The sequence below is a fragment of the Colobus angolensis genome, unplaced genomic scaffold, assembly GCF_000951035.1.
Source record: "Colobus angolensis palliatus isolate OR3802 unplaced genomic scaffold, Cang.pa_1.0 Scaffold116, whole genome shotgun sequence".
Lineage (NCBI taxonomy): Eukaryota > Metazoa > Chordata > Mammalia > Primates > Cercopithecidae > Colobus > Colobus angolensis.
Genome location: NW_012112697.1, coordinates 1,315,542 through 1,340,637, shown reverse-complemented (window position 1 = coordinate 1,340,637; position 25,096 = coordinate 1,315,542). Strand labels below are relative to the sequence as shown.

The 25,096-nt window shown below is 46.1% G+C and overlaps 1 protein-coding gene across 1 annotated transcript in view; it reads left to right on the top strand.

Annotated features, from left to right (window-relative positions):
- SNX29 (sorting nexin 29) overlaps window positions 1-25,096 on the top strand; it is a 577,448-nt gene that overhangs the window by 185,912 nt on the left and 366,440 nt on the right. The window contains exon 13 of the mRNA XM_011962337.1: window positions 13,350-13,432. Coding sequence (XP_011817727.1) covers window positions 13,350-13,432 — 83 coding nt within the window. The remainder of the gene's footprint in view (window positions 1-13,349; window positions 13,433-25,096) is intronic.

Here is a 25,096-nt window from a genome sequence, read left to right as displayed (position 1 = left end):
GCGGTGGCTCATGCCTGGAATCCCAGCACTTTGGGAGGCCAAGGCGGGTAGATCGCCTGAGGCCAGGAGTTTCAGCCTGGCCAACGTGGCGAAACTCCGTCTCTACTAAAACTACAGAATTAGCTGGGTGTGCATGCCTGTAATCCCAGCTACTTGGGAGGCTGAGGCAGGAGAATCGTTTGAACCCAGGAGGTGGAGGTTGCTGTGAGCTGAGAGCGCGCCATTGCACTTCAGCCAGGGTGACAGAGCGAGACTCTGTTAAAAAAAAAAAAAAAAAATGCGGAATAGGTTCCCAGTTGTGTTCTCTCCATCTGCTGCTCCGTATCCTTCTTGGGGCCCGTCAGGAAACAATTTTCTATTTCATAGTAGTTTCTCTTGCCTATTCTCCCCCTCCAGCCCCCTTTTTTTGAGGGTGTTTACTTGGGTTGCCAGACTTGTGTTTATTTACCTCTCCATGCAGTGGTACTCCTGCATTCACTCCTCCAAAAGGTGAGTGGTCACATTGGCGGTACCTTAGGGTATTCCACACTGGCTTCCATGGAAGCCCAGTTCAGGCCGTGAGAGGCTCCCTCACCTTCCCATTATTGTGGGAGATGCCACATCCCGCGAGGAACCTGATGCAGCTGAGGGAAATCGGATAATTATTTTCTGAAGGGGTGAGGTTGAATCCACCATGCCCTAGGACTTAGCTAGGGATGAGCTGGGGAAGAGGACTCAGTCATTTGATGCCTGAGCTGGAAATATGTCCAGGTGATAATTTGAGCATTATTCCAAGTGTTTCCCTAGTCCTCACTCCCTAGGAGAAAATAGGCCTCCTTGATTTGGAATATAATGACCCTAGAGCCCTGGTTTGCAATTTATGAGTAATGATGATGATGACAATGAATTAATAAGCACTAACATGTATTTAATACTTACCATATGCCAGACACTTTACATGTATTTATACACACACATACTTATTTTAATTCTCTCTGTAGTTTCTGAAGGTAGGTCCTTTTTTTTTTTTTTTTTTTGAGATGGAGTCTCGCTCTGTCGCCCAGGCTGGAGTGCAGTAGCTTGGATCTGGGCTCACTGCAAGGTCTGCCTCCCGGGTTTATGCCATTCTCCTGCCTCAGCCTCCCAAGTAGCTGGGACTACAGGCGCCCGCCACCTCGCCCGGCTAGTTTTTTATATTTTTTAGTAGAGACGGGGTTTCACCGTGTTCGCCAGGATGGTCTCGATCTCCTGACCTCGTGATCCGCCCGTCTCGGCCTCCCAAAGTGCTGGGATTACAGGCTTGAGCCACCGCGCCTGGCCAAATGTAGGTACTTTCATCATCCCATTTTATAAATGCTGAACTGGGGCTCAGAGAGGTTAAGCGACTTGCCCAAGGTCACACAGAGGCAGAGCAAGCATTCCCATCAGGGCTGTCTGACCTCCAAGCAAACAGTTTTTCATGGCACAAAGGGCTGAAGTGAGCTGCCTTCTTTGTGCCCGGGGAGTAACTTATGTAAGTTTTGAGTGAGGGACTGACAAGTATGATTCCGGCTATTAAGTTTGGAACCCTGTGATTTTCCCATTGCACTCAGGATATTTTGGGTGTGTGTCATCTGTAATTAATTACCTTCTTGAGTGATGGCTTGTTTGGGCTGTTTCTCTGGCTCTGGATGTGCAATGCAGGGGCCAGTGTGCCTTTCTGAGTGGGATTTACCAGGTGGCTAATGAGATGGGGTTTATAAAATAAATAGTGCAGTGATGGTAACCGGGGAGAGAGCACTAAAAATCAGACAAGCTTTTTACAGCTCCATTCTCCACCCCCTCCAGCTGGCAGAGATGAGATGCCACACAGCTTCATCCAGAGAACAGCCAAGGAGGAATGCAGATATCCTGGAATTTGAGTCCCCTGGCAGCCCTTGCCCTGTCTTATTAGAAAAAAACTGGAAGGAAAGGGAAAGTTACCCAGTCTTCTTGTACGTGGGAGGTACCACTGTTTTCTGAACAGGGTTATGAGCAGTAATTGTTATGATTGTGATATGGCAGGAGGGCGTATGGCAGGGAATGGCTCCCAGGTGCCGGAGTGGCCCAGAAGTGTCCTGGAGGCTTGCCAAAATACAGATTCCAGGCTTCACCCCAAGAGGGTGATTACAGAGAGGGGCCTGGGAATCTGCTTTTTACTTTTTAATTTTTCACCCCTGAATCTGTTAATGTGTTTCACAAGCAAAACATTCTCCTTTGTAATAACAGTATAACAATCAGAATTAGAAAATTAACATCGACACATTTCTGCTGTCTCATCTTTACATTATGCTCAACTTTAACCAGTAGTCCCAGCAGTGTCTTTTCTTGCAAAATGATTGAGTCCAGAATGACACATTGCATGTAATTTTCATGTCTCTTCGGGTTAGAACAGTTGTCTCTTTTCTTGACTTTCATGCCCTTGACATTCTTGAAGATGATAGGCCAGTCTATTGTGCAGAATATCCGTGCCTTTGGTTCGCTGGAGGTTTCCTTCTGATGAGGTTGAGTTTATGCTTCTGTAGGAATGTTACAGAGGCGATGCACCTTTGCATCTGTAGGAATGTTACAGAGGCGATGCACCTTTGCGTCTGTAGGAATGTTACAGAGGCGATGCACCTTTGCATCTGTAGGAATGTTACAGAGGTGATGCACCTTTTTAGTGCATCCTGGCAGGTGGTACATGGCTTTCATTTGTGTTTGTTCCATTCTTGATGTTAACTTTGATCCTCTGATTAAAATGATATCTGTTATGCTCCTTCACTGTGGAGCTTCCCCTTTGCAATTAATACATATTTTGTAGGGAGATTTTTGAGCTCTAAATATCCTATGATGCATTAAATATTCCATTAATTAATTTTGGATTCATCAGTTTCTATTTTATTCAGTGTTTCATCCGTTACTATCACTGTTTTGATGTCTGGATTGTCTCAGAGCATCCAAGCGTCAAAACAGTGATAGTAACGGATTATAAGCTGAATCCGTCCCATCCATCCCATTTATCAGTGGGAACTCTTATGAGCTGGCTTCTGTGTCCTTTTGAAATGGGCCTGTGAGTTCGCACTGATATTTTCAATCCCAGTCCAACATCACCATTGACTTCTCACTTTCTTACTTGATGGATTTGTTATTCTCTTCTCCAATAACAAGAAACCTGGCTCCAGTTGTCTGTAATATATTTAATTATTGATCTACCCCCTTGTAAGTTAACTGGCATCTAATAGCTTTGGGCTGAATTGCTTGGGAATGGAAAGGCAGGGTTATGGGGAGATTTGCTTTCTGGAGAAGCTCCTCTGCTCCCTTCATTATAGAGATCGTCCAACCTCTGACCACATCTGGAGGGACCCTGGCCTAGCGCTGGAGGGTAGAGGCTTTGGAGTTGCCCTGACGTCAATTCCACTTCCACTCCTGATTGACCTTGGCTGGTCACTAACAACACTGAGCCTCCATTTTCTTATGGACGAGGGCAATATTTCATGGTACAGAGAGAAATAAGACAGGGCCACTGTCCTCAGGGATCTCATACTCTAGATAGGGGAAGATGAGCACAGGCCAGGGGTATTAAAGTGTGAGACATGGCCATGCACGGTGGCTCACGCCTGTAATCCCAGCACTGGGAGGCCAAGGCGGGTGGATCACAAGGTCAGGAGATCAAGACCATCCTGGCTAACGCGGTGAAACCCCGTCTCTACTAAAATTACAAAATAAATAAATAAATACATAAATAAATAAGTTAGCTGGGCATGGTGGCAGGCGCCTGTAGTCCCAGCTACTCGGGAGGTTGAGGCAGGAGAATGGCGTGAACCCGGGAGGTGGAGTTTGCAGTGAGCTGAGATCCGGCCACTGCTCTCCAGTTTGGGTGACAGAGCGAGACTCCGTCTCAAAAAATAAATAAATAAATAAAAAATAAAGTATGAAACTTGTTAAGAGAGAAGCTTGTCTAGAATACGCTAGGGGCAGAGGAAGGAGCTGTCACAAGCTCCATGTGGTGGAGGCCGGGTTGGCAGGAAGGACTTCAGAGAGAAGAAGGCCTTGGAGGAGACACTTGTAAAATTTGTAGCTGTTCACCAGGGACTTGGGGCAGATGAGAGAGTTGCAGATAGAGAATCAAATCAACCTTAGCCAAGACAAACGTGGTAGAAAGAGCTTGGCTGGTATGGGCAACAGGGAAGAGCTGTGATTGGCCAAATCCCAGAGTGGAGGTGGGGGGCTATATTAGGTGAATGTCTCAGCTACTCTGGGAGCCCTGACAACTGCAAGAGGAGGGGGGGTGGGGTCTAACTTAGAGAGCCCGGTGTATTGGGTAGTGGGGCAGCAGCCTGGGTAGAACCTGGGAGCTGCCTTTCCAAGATGACACTGGGGGAAGATACTCTGGAAGGTATGTTTTGCTTTCTCTCTTGCCCTGATGCCCTCAGTGTCAGAGGTGCTGGGTGACTGGGTTATTCCTAAAGCCCTCTTAGGATTGATTGTTTCACAAAAACGGTGTAGAGCAGTGGTCCCCAACCTTTTTGGCACCAGGGACTGGTTTCATGGAAGACAATTTTTTCATGGGGACGGGGTGGTGGAATGGTTTTGGAATAAAATGGTTCCACCTCAGATTATCAGACATTAGATTTTCATAGGGAGTGTGCAACCTAGATCTTGCATGCCCAGTTCACAATAGGGTTCGTGCGCCCATGAGAATCTAAGGCTGCCGCTGATCTGACAGGAGGGAGAGCTGAGGTGGTAATGCTTGCTCACTGCTCGCTCACCGCTTGGTCACTGCTCAGTCACCTCCGGCTATGCGGCCCGGTTCCTGACAGCCACAGTGATGGAGGACCCCTGGTGTAGAGGACTGGTCCGGTTTTCACTCTGGAGTTGCACTGTCTTGAGTGTGAATTCCAGCTCTGCCACTCGTCAGCTTCTCTTGCCAGGAGCATGACTCACCTCCTCTGTAGGTATCTCAGTCTGCAGGCATCTAAAAAGCTTTGCTTACCCCTCTACCCTTCTCTCCTCCCCCACTCAGTGCTGGACAAGTGGGAGCTACTAGCATCATTGTCATGGTGACAGTTACTCGAGTGTGGGAGGGCAAAAGTTCTGTAAAGGGCAATGCAAAAATGCGTGTTAGGCTCAGTGCAGCAACAGGCTAAAGGAGTTCTCATGCCTTAGAAAAGGTGGCGGGGTTGGAGTTGGGGTCAGAAGAGACTAACAGGAATATGTACAGTTAGGGAAAAATGGTTTTTCAACATTGACTATTTTATTTTGCAGTGAACTTGACCTTTGAAGATTTAGGAGTGGCTGCAAGCACCACAAAGCCAGGCAGTTTATGCCTCCCTTCCTGCCTTTTATTGGTGCCTGTTTTGGGGTAGTCCTCATGGTCTTGGATAGCCTGGCCACTGGGTCACCTTCTTCTTGTAGTTGGGTGTGGTTATGGTCGATGCCTACTCAGTACCTGCTGGACAGTAGACATGAGGTCCCCTCGAGCCGTGCTTTTTGCATCTAGGGAAAGTATAGTTCCCATAGGTATATCTTAGTGTGGTGTTTTCATGCCTGAGAATTACCAAATGTACTTAACAGGTTCGTTAGTTTTGTTGTGAGTAATTTTCCTTTGAGTAGTGCTGTCTGGGGTTGCTGGTTGTTTACTCTGACATTGGGGCAGGCATAATTGCTTTGACTTACAAACATTAATTATTGCAGTCATTGGAAGCTGTTTGAGAGGTACTTGCCACCTACTCAATGATTTGCTTTCATTCCCATGCTTTAAAGAATTCTGCAGGGTAGCCAGCAGGCCTGTTTGGGGTTGGGAGTGGGAGGGAGTTGGCAAGGCTTTCTGAAATTGGACAGGCGAATATTTGAATACTTGTCTCCATCTCCACGGCTACCACTTCGGTCCTCTCAGTTCTGGCCACCATTGTTTCTTGCCTTGATGACTGTAATGGCCTCCTGTCTTCCGTCTTCTTCTGTTTCCACCCCTGACTCCATTTGCCTTTTCCACATAGCATGTCTGCGTTCCCCTGCTTAACACCTTTTTAATTTATTTTTTTGTGAATTGCAGTCTTGTTCTGTTGCCCAGGCTGGAGTGCAATGGTGCGATCATAGCTCACTGCAGCCTGCAACTCCTATACTCAAGTGATCCTCCTGCCTCAGCCTCTGCAGAAGCTGGGACTATGGACACATGCCACCATGCCCAGCTAATTTTTATGTTAATTTTATTGATTGATTGATTGATTGATTGATTGAGACAAGGTCTCACTTTCACCCAGGCTGGAGTGCAATGGCACGATCTCGGCTCACTGCAACCTCTGCCTCCCAGGTTCAAGCGATTTTCCTGCCTTAACCTCCCAAGTAGCTGGGATTACAGGTACCTGCCACCACGCCCAACTAATTTTTGTGTTTTTAGTAGGGCGGGGTTTCACCATGTTGGCCAGGCTGGTCTCGAGCTCCTGACCTAAGGTGATCCACCTGCCTCGGCCTCCCAAAGTGCTGGGATTACAGGCATAAGCCACTGTGCCCGCCCCACAAAATTTTTTTATAGAGATGTGGTCTTGTTTTATTGCCCAGGCTAGTCTCAAACTCTTAGGCTCAGGTGATCCTCCTGCCTCAGCTGCCCTAAGTACTGCGATTACAGGCATGTGCCACTGCGCCCAAAACATTTAGCAAAATGCTTTTGGAGTTTCATTCAAGTTGTTGCATGTGTCAATAGTGCATTCCTTTTTATTGATGAGTAAGTATTCCGTTACTTAAATTCCATTACAGGAGTTTGAGACCAGCCTGATCAACATGGCAAAACCCCATCTCTATTGAAAATAAAAAAATTAGCCAGACCTGGTGGTGGGTGCTGGTAATCCCAGTTACTTGAGAGGCTGAGACAGGAGAATCACTTGAACCCAGGAGGTGAAGGTTGCAGTGAGCTGAGATCGTGCCACTGCACTCCAGCCTGGGCAACAGGAGTGAAATTCTGTCTTAACAAAAAAAAAAAAAAAAAAAAAAAAGTCTTTCACAAAGCAAATCCAGTTAAACTAACTCTTTTTCTACTCTGGATCATGCTCTTAGTATTATATCTAAGAACTTTTCCTTGTCTAACTCAGGTTAGGTATGATTTTCTCTGATATTTTATTCTAAACCTCTTATAGTTTTAAATTACATTTTTTTGTGGTCCAGTTTTAATTCATATTTGTATAAGGTGTGAGTATTGGTTGAAGTTTTTTTTTTTTTTTTTTTGCATCTGAATGTCTTGTTATTCCAAACTCATGTGTGGAAAAGACTGTCCTTTCCCCAGAAGCACCTTCCTACCTTCGTCACATTCCTTGACTGTGTGCCTATGGGTTTATTGTCTGACTCTTCAGTCTGTCTTGTTGGTGCGTGTCTGTCATTTTGCCTATATGACATTGGCTTGAGAGCTGTAGCTTTACAGGAAATTCTAAAATTGGGCAGTGTGAGTCTTCCTGCTTTGTGCTGCTTTTTCAAAAATGATCTTGGCTATTTTAGTTTCTTTGTCTTTCCGTATGAATGTTAAAATTGGCTAGTCTATATCTATAAAAAATCCTGCTGGGATTTTGATTGGGCTTTCATTAAATTTATAGATCAAGGTGGGGATAATTGACATCTTAATTCTTTGGAGTCTTCTAAGCTATGAACCTGGTATATCCAGGTATTTAGCTCTTCTTTGATTATTTTGTTAGTATTTTGTAGTTTTCAGCACGCAGATCCTGAATACATTTTGTTAGATTTATATGAATGTATTTCATCTTTTGGAGCTGTTATAAACGATTCTTTTTAAAAGTAATTTGCGGCCGGGCGCGGTGGCTCAAGTCTGTAATCCCAGCACTTTGGGAGGCCGAGACGGGCGGATCACGAGGTCAGGAGATCAAGACCATCCTGGTTAACACGGTGAAACTCCGTCTCTACTAAAAAATACAAAAAACTAGCCGGGCAAGGTGGCGGGCGCCTGTAGTCCCAGCTACCCGGGAGGCTGAGGCAGGAGAATGGCGTGAACCTGGGAGGCGGAGCTTGCAGTGAGCTGAGGTCAGGCCACTGCACTCCAGCCCGGGTGACAGAGCGAGACTCCGTCTCAAAAAAAAAAAAAAAGTAATTTGCCTTCTGATTGTTCATTGGTAGTGTATAGAAATAAATACAGTTAATGTTTACATTTGACCCTGTGTTCTGTGACCTTGAAAAACTCGGTTATTCTATGACCATTTTTATCAGTTCTTGGGATTTCCTTTGCAGACAGTCATGTCACTTGTGAAGAGGGAAAGTTTTAGTCCTTCCTTTCTAACCTGTATGTTTTTTGGATGGGGAGGGCCTTATTTCACCAGCTAGAACCTACTGTGCTGAATAGGAGTGCTGAGGGAAGAATTGCTTGACTCATTCTCGGTCTTTGGGGGAAAATATTCAGCCTTTCATTATTAGCATTATTAGGTGTGATGTTACTGTAGGATTTGGTAGTTGTTTTTTTTGAGAAGGAATCTCACTTTGTCTCCTAGGCTGGAGTGCAGTGGTGTGGTCTTGGCTCAGTGCAGCCTCTGCCTTCCAGGTTCAAGTGATTCTTGTGCCTCAGCTTCCTGAGCAGCTGGGATTACAGGCATGCACCACCAGGCGCAGCTCATTTTTGTATTTTTAGTAGAGACGGGGTTTCACCATGTTGGCCAGGCTGGTCTCAAACTCCTGACCTTAGGTGATCCACCCACCTCGGTCTCCCAAAGTGCTGGGATTACAAGCGTGAGCCACTGCACCTGGCCTGGGGGTGGGTATTTCTAATCTCTTAATACATTTTAAAAAGTGCTCTAGTAAAGCGCATTGTTGAAAAATTAAAGAAAAAATTCCAATTAATTTTATCATCTAGAAATGATCACTGTTAACATTGTGGTCTATACATTTTCAGCGCAAATATATCCATCTAAATAGATATAAGGGGTTAGAGTAAATATACTCTGTTGCATTCAGTTAGTGGTATATCAGTGTGAGTATATATATATATATATATATAATATTTATCCCTGGGGATAAACGTACATATTTATCATAGCCTTGACAATCCTATAGCATCCCATTATAGGAGCATGCACCATAACTTTTCCACCCACTCCTACATTGTCAGACAATTAATTTGCAACCAGTTTCCTTTATATTCAAAGCATCCTCATGCATATGGTTTAGAGACTTCTCTTTCTTTTCTGAATACAGTTTCTTAGAAGTGGAGTTGCTGGGTCAGAAGGTTACAGTTCTTGAGGCTGTTGATTCATATTTCCTAAAGCTCACCTGTGACCAACTGCTTACATTTATGAGATGCCTAAGGGGGTTGGCAGCAGAGGCTTGAGCTCCATAACTCGAGGAAAGTTCCTTAGCTTCTCTTAGCAAAGCTAGCTGGTCAGGAGGATCCTGTTCACATCTGCACATTAGTCTCAGCCACCCAAGAGATTCTGCAGACCTGTGCTGAGCAGCACACGTTTTCTCATGGAATTTTTCTAGGCCTTACGTTTTCAATGTTGCCCTGTTCACTTAATTCTCTAAACATATATGATGTAATAGGAGACTTTGAAGTTAAAGGATATGGATTTAAATCCCAGGTTGGAGTGTGTGTTAGACCCTCTGGGCCTCAAATTTCCCATCTGCAAAATGGGCACAGTAAAACCAACCTCATGATGTGTTGCTGGTGATCTACTTAGACATCAAGTATGTGGCAGAGAGGAGAGGGACATAGACATGGAGAGGCTGAAGTGAACTGTGGCTCTGCCTTTGCTGGTTGTCAGTTTTTGGATAGTTCAATTAGCCTCGTTGAGCCTCAGTTTCTTTCCTCCTCTTTTTTTTTTGAGACAAGGTCTTACTCTGTCACCCAGGCTGGATGTTTGTTCACTGCTACCTCCGCCTCCCATGCTCAAACGATCCTCCCACCTCAGCCTCCCAAGTAGATGGGACTGCAGGTGCATGCCACCACACCCAGCTAATCTTTGTATCTTTTGTAGAGATGGGGTTTCACCATGTTGCCCAGGCTGGTATCCTGGGCTCAAGTGATGGGTCTGTCTTGGCCTTCCCAGGCGGGTGGCATGAGCCACCACTCCTGGTCTTCAGTTTTTTCATGTGTAAAATGAAGGCAGTAAGAAAAATGGCAATAATAATAACCTGTTTTGTAGTGTTACTGTGTAGATAAAATGTGAGCATGTCTTCCACACCTCGAATATTAAGTGCCCTAGTCAGAGGCAGGTGCTCATGTGTTGCAGATTGAAAAGCGTATTTCCCACTACACACGTATGGATCTCTGGGAATGAGGCACAGCTTTTACCTGTAAGGGAGTCTTGGTGCTGTGCTCCTTCTCACTTCATAGCTAGCAAGGAGGGATTTCAAGGAAGGTGCAAACATCTCAGATGTCCAACTCTGCCACACTCCACATTGGCAACACTCTCTTTTCTTTTTTTTGAGATGGAGTCTTGCTCTGTTGCGAGGCTGGAGTGCAGTGGCATGATCTCGGCTCACGGCAGCCTCTGCCTCCCGGGTTCAAGTGATTCTTCTGCCTCAGCCTCCTAAGTAGCTGGGACTACAGGCGCATGCCACCATGGCCAGCTAATTTTTGTATTTTCGGTAGAGACAGGATTTAACCATGTTGACCAGGCTGATCTCAAACTCTTGGCCTCAGATGATCCACCTGCCTCGACCTCCCAGAGTGCTGGGATTACAGATGTGAGGCACTGCACCCAGCCAGGTGTGATTTTTAGATGGAATCTGAACATGGTATTAAAAGATTTCTTCAGACCAGAAGAAAAGCAGCTATCTGAAACATTTTAGTGCTGGCCACAGAGCTGAAGATGAACAGGGAAGCTGAGGATTGGCCTGACAGCTGGCAGCAAATGAGAGGAGCCCTGACCTTCAAGCACTGATATGACTTCTGTTAGTCATGGGGCCTCTTGGAAAATGTTCTTCCACGAACTATTGTTTAGAAATGTGTACAAATGCCTTTCTTTCCCTGGCTTTAAGATATGTGACTTGAATTCACATGTGGAGATTAGGAATAGGCCGGGCTGGGCGATGAGACTCTGGCTAAAGGAATGCTAGAAAACATGCTCTAAAGACTGGGTGCGGTGGCTCACACCTGGAATCCCAGCACTTGTGGAGGCTGTGGTGGGCAGATCACCTGAGGTCGGGAGTTTGAGACCAGCCTGGCCAACATGGTGAAATCCCATCCCCACTAAAAATACAAAAATTAGCCGGTTGTGGTGGTTGTGCGCCTGTAGTCCCAGCTACTCGGGAGGCTGAGGCAGGAGAATTGCTTGAACCCAGGAGGCTAAGGTTGCAGTGAGCCGAGATCATGCCACTACACTCCAGCCTGGGCGACAGAGTGAGACTCCATCTCAAAAACAAAACAAAACAAAAAACATCCTGTACAATCCCCATCAGGGAAGATTTTCTCTCCCACCAACATTTTAAGGACTTGTTATTTCGTTTCAAACATTTGAGACTCATGTCACAGATGGAGAAAGTACAGATACCTGTGGAGGCATCCGTGACAGGCTTTGTCTGGGACGAGGGGATAACTAAGGGACTCCCTTGTGGTTTTCTTTCTCCAGAGCTTCGGAGACGAACGTCAAGTTCTCAGGTGATGCCTAAGTCTACGGTAGTGTCTGAGTTTGATCTTGATGTTTTTTTCTGCCACAGTACAGCACAGAGAAGCAAAATACAAAGAAAGTGCTGTTGTCGTGGGCTGGGATGTAGTCAGATGCATTGAAAACAGACACTCAGCACCAGGGATGAGCAGTCTCAAGTTTTTCAACTAAGTCAGTGTTTGGCGTATCTATAGCAGTGGGTGATATTTCCATCCGTAAATAGACTGAGTGAGAGGCTTACTGTGGTGCATTATTAAATGAGACGTCCCAGTCTCAGAAACATTTATACTATCCTGTGATAGAGACTCTGAGTGTATTGGGTTGGTAGTGATTGTCAGAGCATGGAGGAAGGCTTGAAAGGTATATACTAGGTTTTTGCCGTTGGTTGCCATGGGGAAGTGTTGAGTGGAACAGTAAACAGGGGAAAAAAGCCTTCAAACATTCGCACAAAAATTAAAGCATTGTGAAGGATGTTTCATCCCCCTAAAATTGTTTAGGATGTGTGTGTGCACCTAGAGAAAAAATAGGATGGATATAAAAATGTTAATGGAGTTTATTTCAAGATGTTGGGGTCTTAGCATGTTTTTGCTTTTCTTCTTAAATGTATTCTGATTGAGTATTTTGCAATGAGCATTTTTTATTTTTATAATCACAGAAAGACCCAGTCTTCAGCTCTTTTCATTGCAAGGAAAGAAAAAATACTCTAGCACATTTAAAGGCACTTAGGCTCAAGGCCTGAGGTGTAGGGGGTGGGGGCAGAAATAGAAAATGTGCAAGAGGCAGCTCCCTCTGGTAGAGCTGGTCAGACACCAAATCTGAATCTCAAAGGAGATGGTGAAGAGTCCTTGTGGGCCTTGGGGGCAGGGAAACTTGGGTTCAGATCTTACTAGTGAGTTTTCCTGGTGACTTTGGTCAGAAACCTTATTTGTCCAACTCTTCTCCTGTAAAATATGGGATTACTGCAGGCCACTGTGCATTTTTCTACTGAATGAAGCATCTTTCCGCTGAATGATGGATGGATGAATGAATGAATGGATGCATGCTTGGTTCAGAGAGACATATGTAAAGTCTAAATACTCAACAAATGGCAGTTTTTCCCCCTTGGTCCTCACGTTCGGTTGTCAGCCAGTGTACCTGGGGAGTGAGTTCAGCAGGTGGGGTCCTATCATACCCTGGGTTCTGCGTTCCTTAGTGTAATCTTACATGGGGGTGGATGTGGAGTTGGTCCAACTGCTTCTCTTTATGCCTCAGCCTCCTTAGCTGTAAAATGAGGGTTGTGTTAGTGCCTTGGAAGGATTCAAGGAGATTCTATACTAACACTTGACATGATGCCTGGCAAATAATAAGTGTTTAATACATGTCACAGTTGATAAAAATCTTAAGAACATTCCCCAGAGTGAATGCACAGTAGTCAATACATGCTTCTGTAAATGGAGAGAAGACTAGAGTTCCTGACACTGAATAGGCACCTAATAGATGGGTAGCTTCAAACAGCCTAAGCACAGCCTGTGTCTGTGTTCTGAATTTGTGGACACTGGAACCAATTGGTGCTTATCTGTCTCATGAAAGAGCAGTTCTTGAAGGTATTCTGCAAACATACCTATGATAACACAGCCTTCTCCCATGATGATCTCAAAACCGTGAGAATAGATTAACATTTATAAGATGCAAATTGTGCTTTTCTTTGCACAGATTCACCACCCACCCCTGCCCCCTCCTGTGGGTCCACATTGTCACTTTTTAAATATATATATTTTAACATTCTTGTACTTGCAGAGAGAACGAGGTGCTCAAAGTCCAGCTGAAGAAATATGTAGGAGCTGTCCAGATGCTGAAAAGAGAAGGTCAAACAGCTGAAGGTGAGGGGGAGCCTGAGCCCGGGTTGGGAGGGGCCGGGCTTTTTCATTAACACCTGCACGTGGCACGCAATAGACACTCAACATGTGATGAGTGCATGTGTGGATGGATTAGAATAATGGTGCTGCTCAGGATTCCAGAAAATTAATTAGGTGGAAAACCTGATGTGTATCCCTGCAACATGCATAACTAATACTGTAAGACTCACTTGCTAGACTATTAGCAACAGTCTTATTGATTTGTGTACTTAGAGAATTTTATGTGCAGAGTGAACCTTGTGATATGATGAAGTCACAGCAGGCCATGGGTGCAAGCAACAGAAAGCCAAGATGACAGAGAATCAGAGTGGTGGACTTAGGCTGATCAGGTTCCAATCCTAGCTCTGGTTAAGTTTCCTAATTTCGCTGCACTTCAGTTTTTTCATCTCTACAATGAGGTTGGTTGATAGCACCTACCTCATGAGGCAATCCATGTAGACATCTTAGCATAATGTCTACCATAGAATAAATGCTGGATAAATTTTAGCTGTTGTTATTGTTATTAATCAGAAATTCCAGTAGACAGAAGAACAGTCATGAAGATCTCACCAAATGAGGTGGGGCCGTGTGCTGCTTCTAAAATCTCCTAAAATATTTCTCAGGGCAGCCTGAAGAAAGGATCTTTATCTCTGGCTGATGTGTCTTGCAGCCCTCAGCCAAAAGACCACAACAAAATTTCCTTAAAGACAAGCTCATAGAGTGTGGACATTTTAACGAATGGTGGGTGTTCCCCACATTCACATGTCTCTCTCTTTTTTTTTTTGTGAGACAGAGTCTCACTCTGCCACCGGCTCACTGCAACTTCCGCCTCCTGGGTTCAAGTGATTCTCCTGCCTCAGCCTCCCGAGTAGCTGGGATTACAGGCAACTGCCACCATACCCAGCTAATTTTTGTATTTCTAGTAGAGATGGGGTTTCACCATGTTGGCCAGGCTGGTCTTGAACTCCTGACCTCAGGTGATCCACCCGCCTCGGCCTCCCAAAGTGCTGGCATTACAGACGTGAGCCACCGCTCCCAGTCCACATGTCTTCAGAGTCAGCCAAACCTGCACTGAATTGGTGCTCACCCATGACCACCTGACCGCTTGGAATTATTTTCCCACATGTACCAGGACATCACACCAGTGTCCTGAGAGCATTGTGAGGATTTTACAAAACAATAAATGCAGAGTTTCTAGTATGGTACCTGGCGTATAATAAATGGTTGTTATTTTTTTGTGTGATGGAGACAGGATTGGAATCTGGCTATGACTTATTTAGTAATTGCGTGAAGATGTGAATGTTTTTGAAGCTTGTATATTTCTTTTGGTTCCCATTTGATCAGGGTCAGCTTATTGGTGATACTATTTGATAACATGCCTTGCTTCATTCATATTTGGGTCGGTAACTGTGATCATTCTGGGGGTTATCAGTGTAGAATTAATCATCTTTCTCTGTGGGCTCATGCCCTTCTCATACAAATATTGCTATTATGGCCCTGAATTTATTTCATTATACAGAATTATTTATATGTTGGTCTCCCAAGTTTTTATATCTCATCTCTGTTTCCCCAGCAACTGGCTTTTTAGTCATTTACTACATTCATTACATGCTTTGAATGAATAGTATTTGTCTAGCCCTTTGCCCTTTCCAAGCAAGTTCAAATGTACTCTGATTTGACTCAGTAACCTTGTGATGAGCAGGTATTTTTCCATTATTTTAAAGTTTGTTATTAGGAGCTTAGGAGAGCTTAACGGGCTGGTGCAGGTGTCTGTGGTGGAAATGAGCTCAGGCATTTTTCTCCAAACCTCTGGTTCTTTGCATTATAAAATTCTTTTAACTTTACTGGGCAGAGGAATTGCCTGGGGAGCCCATTAAAGATACCTCTTTCCAGGACCCTGCCTCTGGGAGTTAAACCAGTGGACCTAGGATGAGGCTCTAGATTTACCCTTCTAGATATGTGACTCTAACGCAGGTGACCTGTGGACAGTACCACCACCTTTTGTGAAATCTACACATTACTTACACAGAACTTGGATTCAATACTACAAGAACATTAAAGTCAGGTTAAAAAGAAGCACCACTGGGTTTGCTTTTGGTTTGAAAACCTCAGCACTACACAATGCATTTCTAAGTTGGAAAATTTTGAGCGTGATTCTCCCCAAATGGGCATATGGAACCTACAGTGTACAGAATGGTTTTTCATAGCAGCTGAAGGTCCATTTCCCCAGGCCGATCCTGAGTGCCCTGAGCCATAGCTGGATATGAGCCATTTCAGGATGTAGTTGTGACAGCTCTTACATGAATTAGAGCGGAGATGGTTACGTACATGTGGCGGCTCCACCTAGCAGCAGTCTCTTATTCCTGCATTACCACATTCTTACAGAAAATGCCTCCAGGGTTTAAACAAAACAACTTAAAATGAACTTTTAGAATAGACATTGACAACCTTTAATTTTACAGATATCAAATTTCAGATTCCCACCCTCTTTTTTTTTTTTTTTTTTAAGAGGAGTGATCTAGTCACTCCTAGAAAATCATTATTTAAGCAGCAAAATAAGGACTGGAATTTGGAATTTGGGTGGCGTCATTATGTATTGGAAAGTTTTTTTTTTTTTTTCCCCCTAATGTGGTCCATAAGTGAGGTTGGAGTATTTGCCTCTCAAGTGCTGTTTTTCCTTGGTAATGTCAGATTTGCCAAAAGTTGATACCTTTATTTGCTCTTTTGAGTCTCTCACCTTTGGGCAAATTCTTTGTGCTCTTCCTCCAGCATTAGAACTTTGGTGCAAGGGCTGCCATATCTACCAGGAACTCGCCTGGCAGTTCCACTTCATTGTAACTCTTACTGGTCATTTGGTCAGTTCTGTTGTTAATGGCATTGGACACCCTTTCTCCTCCCCATGGAGCCAGTGTAGGGAAATTTCACTTATGAAAGCAGGAGATCTGTCTGAAAACTCATGCTTTCATTTTGGGCTTATTGCTGAAATTTGAAACAAGATGTTTGCAAGTTGGCTTCCTGCCTGCAGAGGCCCCTTGGCAGCTCACTGAGAGGTCTGGGGAGAGCAGGTGCATCACTTCAACTTTAGGGTTGTGTGGACAGACTGGCTCGTTAGGAGCAGGCTCACGTTAGCCAAGCACACAGACAGTGATGGACACAAGAACACCTGACTCAACCCTGGTGAGACACGGAGCTGTTGGGTAGACCAGAAGGCCTGTCCTCTCTCTCGCTGACTTACCTGGGAAGCTGGAGTCTCACCTGTTGGTACTTGGTAAGTCAGAAAGGAAGTAGTTGGGTGGTTCAGGTGTTTAGTGGTGTTGGGCCTGATGGAAAGGTGCCCAGCCCTGGGAGCAGGAAAGGTCTCTGGACCTGGTCAAGCTCTCACTTGGAGAGTCCACTTCTGGCTCTTCACACGACCTTTTTCCTTTAAACATATATACATACATTCATTAATTCATTCATTCCCATACTCGGTGGAAGAGAGCTTTTTCCTTTTCCAGCTCATGGTTTATCAGAGAGCCCCAAGGAGCGCCGGTTTTGCCGGATGTCATTTGGCACTGAGGGAGCGAGGGAGGCTGTTACGTGAGATGCTTATATGTGCTGTTCTTATCACATAACAGGTGGTCAGCAAATCGTAACTTCGTTTTAACATGTAATTAATCATGGCTCTTTTCTTTTCCCCTCAAGTTCTCTATAAGAAATAGATGCAAGAATCAGACAAATAGTGATCAAAATAACATTTTCATGACTGGCGGTCGATCGTTACTGGCAGTCGATTGGAGACTCGGGTTTCACCTATAACACTGATTTCCACATCCAGACCCAAGAATCTCCCTTGTGACATGCCAGTGGGTTTTCAGAATTACTTCTTAGTCATTAGGGTCCAAAGGGGAGAGAGTCCATTGGGGCGTTTCACTTTTTATTTTTTTTTTGAGACAGAGTCTCACTCTGTCACCCAGGCTGGAGTGCGGTGGCCCGATCTCAGTTCGCTGCAACCTCTGCCTCTCAGGTTCAAGTGATTCTCCTGCCTTAGCCTCTGGAGTAGCTGGGATTACAGGCACATATCACTATGCCTGGCTAATTTTTGTATTTTTAGTAAAGACCAGGTTTTGCCATGTTGGCCAAGCTGGTCTTGCCTTCCTGACCTCAGGTGATCTGCTTGCCTCGGCCTCCCGAAGTGCTGGGATTACAGGATTACAGGTCATGCCTGGCCTGACCCTGTCTCTTTTAAAAAAAAAAAAAAAAAAAGAAAAAAAGAAATAGAGTAACTTGTTACTCATTTTTTTTTTCTGCATTTACAGAGAGCCTTGCACTACTAGGTTGCAAAAAAGGAAAAACAACCCATGTTGGCCTTCTGGCATCCTGAACTTGACCTAATAAATTTGTGTTGTCTTACACCACTAGGTTTGTGGTAATTTGTTATAGCAGCAATGGGAGACTAATACAGTTGAATGGAGCTATTGATTTAGTCTTTGATGGATATGGGCATCGTCTTCACTTCATCATCATCCGATGGAGATGGTGGTGGGAGGCTGATGTTTTGAAGATTAGGATTTTTTTGGTCATAACTCCCTGGCTGGACAAACTTGGTGCCTCAGAGGAGAGCTCCAGCTTTTCAGCTGTAGGCACACCTGGGTTGGGAAAACCTACCTTTTCCACCCCCTGCCCATGCATTGTCTGCCTTTCTGGCTAAAGGAAGCCCTTGCCCCATTTTTGCACTTATCTATCTGGGATTGCTGATGCCAGACCTGGTGGCCAGCCCCCTCTAGATATTGGAGGGGACGTCTCTGAAGTTGTGTGGCATGGCCCCGCTGTCAGGTGGGCCGGTGGTGTCATTCTTCAGGTGTGGTCAGTGGTTGCATGTTCAGCCGGGAGGCTGGTCGCTCTGATGTTCCCACAGCAGGGAAATTCTTGTGGAGGTCTTTGCTGCAAAACAGAACCATCTTAGGCGGTGGGCTTCTCCTGGACTCTTTCCGGGAGCATTTGTCTGACATGAGAGCTTGCTCTGTGTACTGAAGAAGAGATCCTCCTGCTAGGATTGGTCACACGCGACTCCAGAGAGACACGGGTCTGTCTGTGTCACATGGCTTGCGTGACTTCCCCATCCATGTGTGGGTAGTGAACATCTGGGTCCTGTGCACTTGCTCCAGTTTTCACTTGACAGCATCCTCACTCACTGTGTGATGTGGCTGGCTTCATCCTTGGCACGGCACTTGACCTTACCTGGCTGGCTCTGGCTAGATCTCAGGGCTTTCATACACAAGAAGAATTCTTGCTTTCCTATTGGGCTGGGAGACTGGGGCCGCTGTCGTCCGCTTGTCTCCACATGGAGCTTGGGAATGAGGCCGTCGCACAGAAAGAGCAGCCGAGCTGAAAGGCAGAGAGAAAGCGAGCTCTGATCCTGTCTTTAGGGTCCCTGAATCCAGCCGTGCCTGCTGTGACAGTCCCACCCTGGACCTTTTGGTAATAGGAACAGTCATTCCGCTGGCCTCCCCTGCTCCTGTTTGTCAAGCTTGACTAGTTTTCTATAGCTCATGTGTTCTATGGCAAATTATTACCTCTTTCCCGGATACAGGCCTGTTCGTCCTTGTAAAAGGCAATTCTTTCTGTGGAATTGTCTTTCCAAGTACAGTATCTGCTCCTGCACTGTAAGGCTTTTCCTCCTACCTCCCCTCTTACTGGATACTCCACTGTCATAACTGTTCCTGGCCACCGTTGCGTAGTCCTGTTCCGTAGCAATGGATTTGAAAGCTGCGAACTCTCCTCAGCATCCCCATGTAATTAATCTGCAGTCACCCCAGGGAGAGAGGGAGAAGGAATAGACCATTGCTGGTGGCCATCAAAATAATCAGCAGCAAGGGCAGGAGACTGAGTGGGAGGAAGTTGACCGATGAGGGAGGCTTGGGAGCAATTTTAAAAGTTTGTTCTCAGAAACAAAAGAAGTAAAAAATTGGGAAGCCATCAGCCTGTCTGGTGTGTCGTGTCTTTGCGGCTGTGAGGTGTGCTCAGCGATCCCTGCTCCACACCCATGTGTGCTATGTGCTCTGGCTGGGGTGTCATTTTCCCCGGGGTGAGTCCAGTGATTCCCGATTCCACACCCACATGTGCTTTGTTCTCTAGGGTGTTAGTTTCCCGGGGGTGAGCCCAGCGATCCCTGATTCTACACCCGCGTGTGCTTTGTGCTCTGGCTGGGGTGTCAGTTTCCCTGGCCTTCCAAAGAATGGCTGATTCAGTGAAGATGGAGAGTCATGGGCTAGATGATTCCTAGAGCCCACAGTGTTTCAGGGGAGCTTGCAGGGTAACTTTTTATTCTTTTTTCTTGAACCACTGCAGGCTTCAGGACATCTCGACGTGCATGGCCTGCTGTTTCCACTCCCAGTGTGCACAGAGGCCAAGATGTCTTTGTTTGAGGCAGTCTTCTTTGGTTGCAAGGAATAGCAATCCACCAAAGCTGGCTCTGTGTCTGTGTGTCCCAAGTGGAGTAAACATGGAACCTCATAAATCCCTTCACTCTGCTGTTTACTGCTCATGGTTTTCCAGTCCTGACTTCTTGATGATGGCCTTCAGTGCTTGTGATTTGGCTAAATTCCAACCTCATCTCACACATCCTCCCTCTTGCTGTCTCCACCCCAGCCACACTGGCCTTTAGGCCAATCCTCAGACATGCCAGGCTGGTTCCTGCCTTAGGCCCTTTGCACGTGCTGCCCTTATGCAGGGACGCTCTTCTCTGATCTCTGTGTGGCTGGTTCCACCTTGCCATGGAGGTCTCCATTCCGATGCTACCTCCTCTTGACTGCCCTGTCTTACCTTATGCTGCCTCCCTCATTCCATCTCTGTCTTTTCATCATAGCACTTATCCGGCCCTCAAAGTATCTTGGTCGTTGATTTTCTTGCTTATTTCTTCCCAGTGTTCCCCCTTGCACCGTATAGTCCACAAAAGCAGGGATCTTGGCATGTCTTTTCCCCTGCTGTGTTGAAAGTGCCTGCACAGTGCTTGATCCATGATGCATGCTCTATAAATGTTTATAACAGAAATGAATACAAATAAAATAGGAGCTGTTGGCTGCTGTTGGATCTCATGGCCTTTAGTTGATTTCAGATCCGTTGTAGCTGTGGAGAGCCAGTAGTGGACAAATTCATAGACCTTCCTTCTAGTGCCACCCAAATAATGTGCATCACCCCCATGAAACTGCATCTTTCAGTTGTGCCTTCAATTGGATTCTCCTGATCACGTGTGGTTTTTGCTTTTAGTGACCACAGCTAGCATGTGACCTTGACCCTGCCCCAGTTGCATCGTTCAGAGCTCTTGTGATGACAAGAGTCATAAAATCTGATTTAATCTGTCTTAAGCGAATAAAAGAGAAGTCCAGGAGTATCTGCCTTAAGGGATGGTTTGATCCAGGGGCTCAAACAATATCATCAGAGGTTTTTTCTTTCTTTCTTCGGTTTCTCAACTCTGTTACTTTTTTTCATTGTTGGGAGTGATGTGCTGGTAAATGTCTAACAAATAGCTCTCTGAAAAAAAAAAAAAAAACCCAAAAAGCCCTGGTTTAGAATGTTTGCAGATTTCCATGGTGTTGTAAATCGTCCTTCTATGTCTGATTTCAGACTGCCGACACGATGTCACTGTTTGCAGAGTTGGAAAGAGATGCATACAGTTAGCTCCCATGAGTCAGTACACGGGTGCTCCCATCCCTCACTGTGTGCTGGCCGCCTTCTCAGCCAGATGTTCTCCTTGGACTGGCAAGAGGTTGCCAGCAGCTGTAGCTTTAGTCTTTCTAGCAGGCCCAGCAGGAGAGGAGCTTCTCTCACTGTCCCGTCTTTCCATCTCTTCACCCCATAGAGCAGTGGCTCCTATTATTGGCTTTTAATGGAGTCACCTGGGGAATTTAAAAACATCCTGATGCCTGGACCCACCCAGATCCAAAAGTCAGTAGTGGGAATGAGGATTTTTTTTTTTTTCTTTAAACTTCCAAAATGATTCCAGTGTGCAGGTTGGAGTGCAGTGTTTGCAACCACTGCCTTGGAGGATATCACTTTCCAATTAATGAAGTTCAGAGTCAGCAAATATGCTACAAATGTGCTGACACACTCTGATTCTTGGCCAGTGGTTGATACAGTAAATTAGTCAAGGGTGCACTTTTATTCTTGAATCCAGATTTAGCCTCAGAATTTGTCTCTTCAACTAGGCACCATTGAGTTAAGACCAGGGAGGCTAGGCCAAGTGTGGTTGCTCATGCCTGTAATCCCAGCATTTTGGGAGGCCAAGATGGGTGGATCACCTGAGGTGAGGAGTTCAAGACCAGCCTGACCAACATGGTGAAACCCCGTCTCTACTGAAAATACAAAAATTAGCTGGGTGTGGTGGCACGTGCCTGTAATCCTAGCTACTCGGGAGGCTGAAGCAGGAGAATTGCTTGAAACTGGGAGGCGGAGGTTGCAGTGAGCCAACATCACACCTCTTTACTCCAGCCTGGGTGAAAGAGTGAAACTCTGTCTAAAAAATAAAATAAAAAACAAAAACCAGGGAGGCTCGATGGAAGCTGTTCACCACTGTGTGAGTTAACCCAGTGCCTTTACTGTGCCCCAATCCCTGCTCCCACAAGAATCCACTGTGGGTAATTGTATTTCATCTCCGTTCCCGACCCTTCCTGTCCCCCTGCAGTGTGCCTCCTCTCACTGCTCTTCGTGAAGCTGCTTTGCTGTTATGTTTGTCTCATGTGCCCCCATCACAACCACTTTACGACCCCACTCTTAGCTCATCCAGACTCCTCTCCTAGAAACGCCGCTTCCCTTATGCTTGCTCGGGCCAGCTGTTGCATTTATGGTAAGATCCAGCTCTTCTCCTGTCACCTGAAAGAAATCTAATTACTTGGCTCTTTCGATTTCCTAAACCCCTGTGGTGCTTGCTACGAGAGTAAGCAGAGTCTGGCATTTGCTTTTTGCTACTGTGGGTTATTTTGTGGTCACGTCCTGTGTGTGTGCTCTGTCTACTCTGCTAGACCATGTGACCACATAGGGGGCAGGGTCTGGGACTTAGAAACTTGCAGGTTTTTTCTTTTTTTATTAATCAAGTACACAACAGGTGCTTAATAAGAACTTGTTACTGGGGTCCATCCAAGTGACTCTCAGGAGTGATTTCAGAGTCACAGAGATGTTGATGTAGATGGAAAGAGCATCCCCTGAGAAGGGAAACAAGTTTGGAGAAGCAACGTTCCATACCACTTAAGAGTGGGCAGATGATTCTCATTCTCCTTTCCTCCAGAAGTGACTGCACCGCTCTGCTCACGTGCCCTGGGTGAGGGCTAGTCATACAGTCCAACCTGGGTGCAGAGGGGTCTCAGAAGTGTTCTCTCTGGCTGGGCAACTGCTTTGCACAAGAACTCTACCCCGTGGAAGTGGGGAGCATTGAGTTGTGGTGGCCGGCCAGCCAGCTCTGCTGTCCCTGCTGGAGCACTCAGAGGCATGTGGTCTCCATCTTCTCATTCATTTGTGTGGCTCTTCAGAAAGAGCTTACTTTGGGGTTTGTGCTGTTGGAGTCTCAGAAGGAATACCTGATAGGTTGTGACGGTCTATGGTAGGAAGGGTGTCCAAGAATGTGCTAGCGACATGTCTGTCCGATATGCTGAGTCACTTGGCTGGGTGTAGTGGCTCACGCCTATAACCCCAGCACTTTGGGAGGCTGAATCAGGATGATTGCTTGAGCCCAGGCGTTCAAGACCAGCCTGGGCAAGCGCCTTCAGTGAGCCACGATTGTGCCACTGCACTGTAGTTTGGATGACAGAGCAAGACCCCGTCTCTACAAACAATTAAAACAAAAATTAGCGAGGTGTGCTGGTGCATGCCTATAATTCCAGCTCTTTGGGAGGCTGAGGTGGGAGGATCGCTTGAGCCCGGAAGGTTGAGACTGCCCTGAGCTGTGATCATGCTCCTACACTCTAACTTGGGCAGTCGAGTGACACCCTGTCTCAAAAAAAAAAAAAAAGAAAAAGACTGAGTCACTTGTTACTCATTGATTTCTGCATTTATGGTTGCACCTTGGAAATGTACTTAGCTTTGTTGGGGGCTGTTAGAAGGTCTGTTCTGCACGGGTATGTTGTGGTGTCATTTACATTGGAGGCACCAGTTGCGATGGAGAGACCATGTTGTAGCTGCCCCTTTCTGTAAGGTGCTTTTGGCTTCTCCTGAAAATCTCGGTTTACTAATGGGAAAAAGAGGGCTTTAGATAAATTTGGTTGGTTGTTGACAAATGAGACAGGCAGGTATTCCTTGTGAAACTCACGGGTTGCAGGGGGTTAAAGTGTAATGTCCTGACTCTGTGATGGTTTGGAGCCTGGAGAGATGATGGGTAGATTATGGACTTAGATGCGGGATTCCAAGTCTGGAAACAAGGGAATCTGGAGTTGCTGTGGTGGGCAGGGTCGCCTGCTGTGCTGTTCTTATCGCCTCTGTTAGCAGCTGCTGGTCACTGGTGGTGAAGCTTGACAGTTGTGAGAGTTATGTTCTGATTCTTTTCTTTTCTTTCCTTTTTTTTTTTTTTTTTTTTTAAGATGGGGTCTCACTCTGTCACCCAGGCTGGAGTGCAGTGGGGTGATCTCAGCTCATTGTAACCTCTGCCTCCTGAGTTCAAGCAATTCTCCTACCTTAGCCTCCCAAGTAGCTGGGATTACAGGCGTGCGCCACCATGCCTGGCTGATTTTTGTATTTTTAGTAGAGACGGGGTTTTGCCATGTTGGCCAGGCTGGTCTCAAACTCCTGGCCTCAAGTGATCCACGCCCACCTTGGCCTCCCAAAGTGCTAAGATTGCAGGCATGAGCCACTGCACCTGGCTTTGAGTGTTTTAAGAGTTTGAGTGACCACCTGCTGTCCTCTCACTCTCCAGCTCGAGACCTCTTATTTCTGTTCGAACCAGATCCTGGTGGGGCTCAGCGGCTCCATAGCTGGGACCTGTAGGTGGCTGAAGGGATGCTCCTGGGCCACCGGCCGCGTGTCTGACTCCTCTGTAGTCTCATCAGGACCACTTAGGAGACATGGGACCAGCAGTGGCCCCAACTCTCTGCTGCTCAGCCCTCCTTGGTCAATAGCATGAGTTAGACCTTGCCTACCTGCTGCTCTGCACTTAAGTCAGGTATTCCTTGTTTGTGTGTTGTCCTTAACAAGGTGGCATGACTTTAGGACGCTGGCCCTCTGTTGTTGTCGAGACTGAAGACTCACTTCGTAAGAGCCTGCCCATCTGACTCTGCGTGGCCGAGAAGGGTGGCAGGTGCTGGCGGAAAGAATGTGGGCTATGAAGATGAATTAGTTTGGGTCGAAGTCCTGGTTCAGTTTCTGTCTGGGTGCTCGTGGCACCTTCGACATTGGATACCTTTTGTCTAGTCAGTATCCATTCCCCCTTTCCTGGTAACCTGTTTTTTCTTTGGGAAACCCTCTGTCCAGCCCTCAATCCATGTGGTTTATGTGGGCCTGCTACCCCCCCTACCTTGGCTACTTCCTGGGCACACTGGTTCAGGGTGTGCGTGTGTCTTGGTCAGAGCCAGTCACTGCTGTGGCAGTGCTGCTGGGGTCTTAGAGCAGGAGGCGCACACCTTTACTTGCTGGACTTGAACCGGAGAGGCTGGGGCTAGGGCTCCTTTTTCCACTCAAGGGACTCAG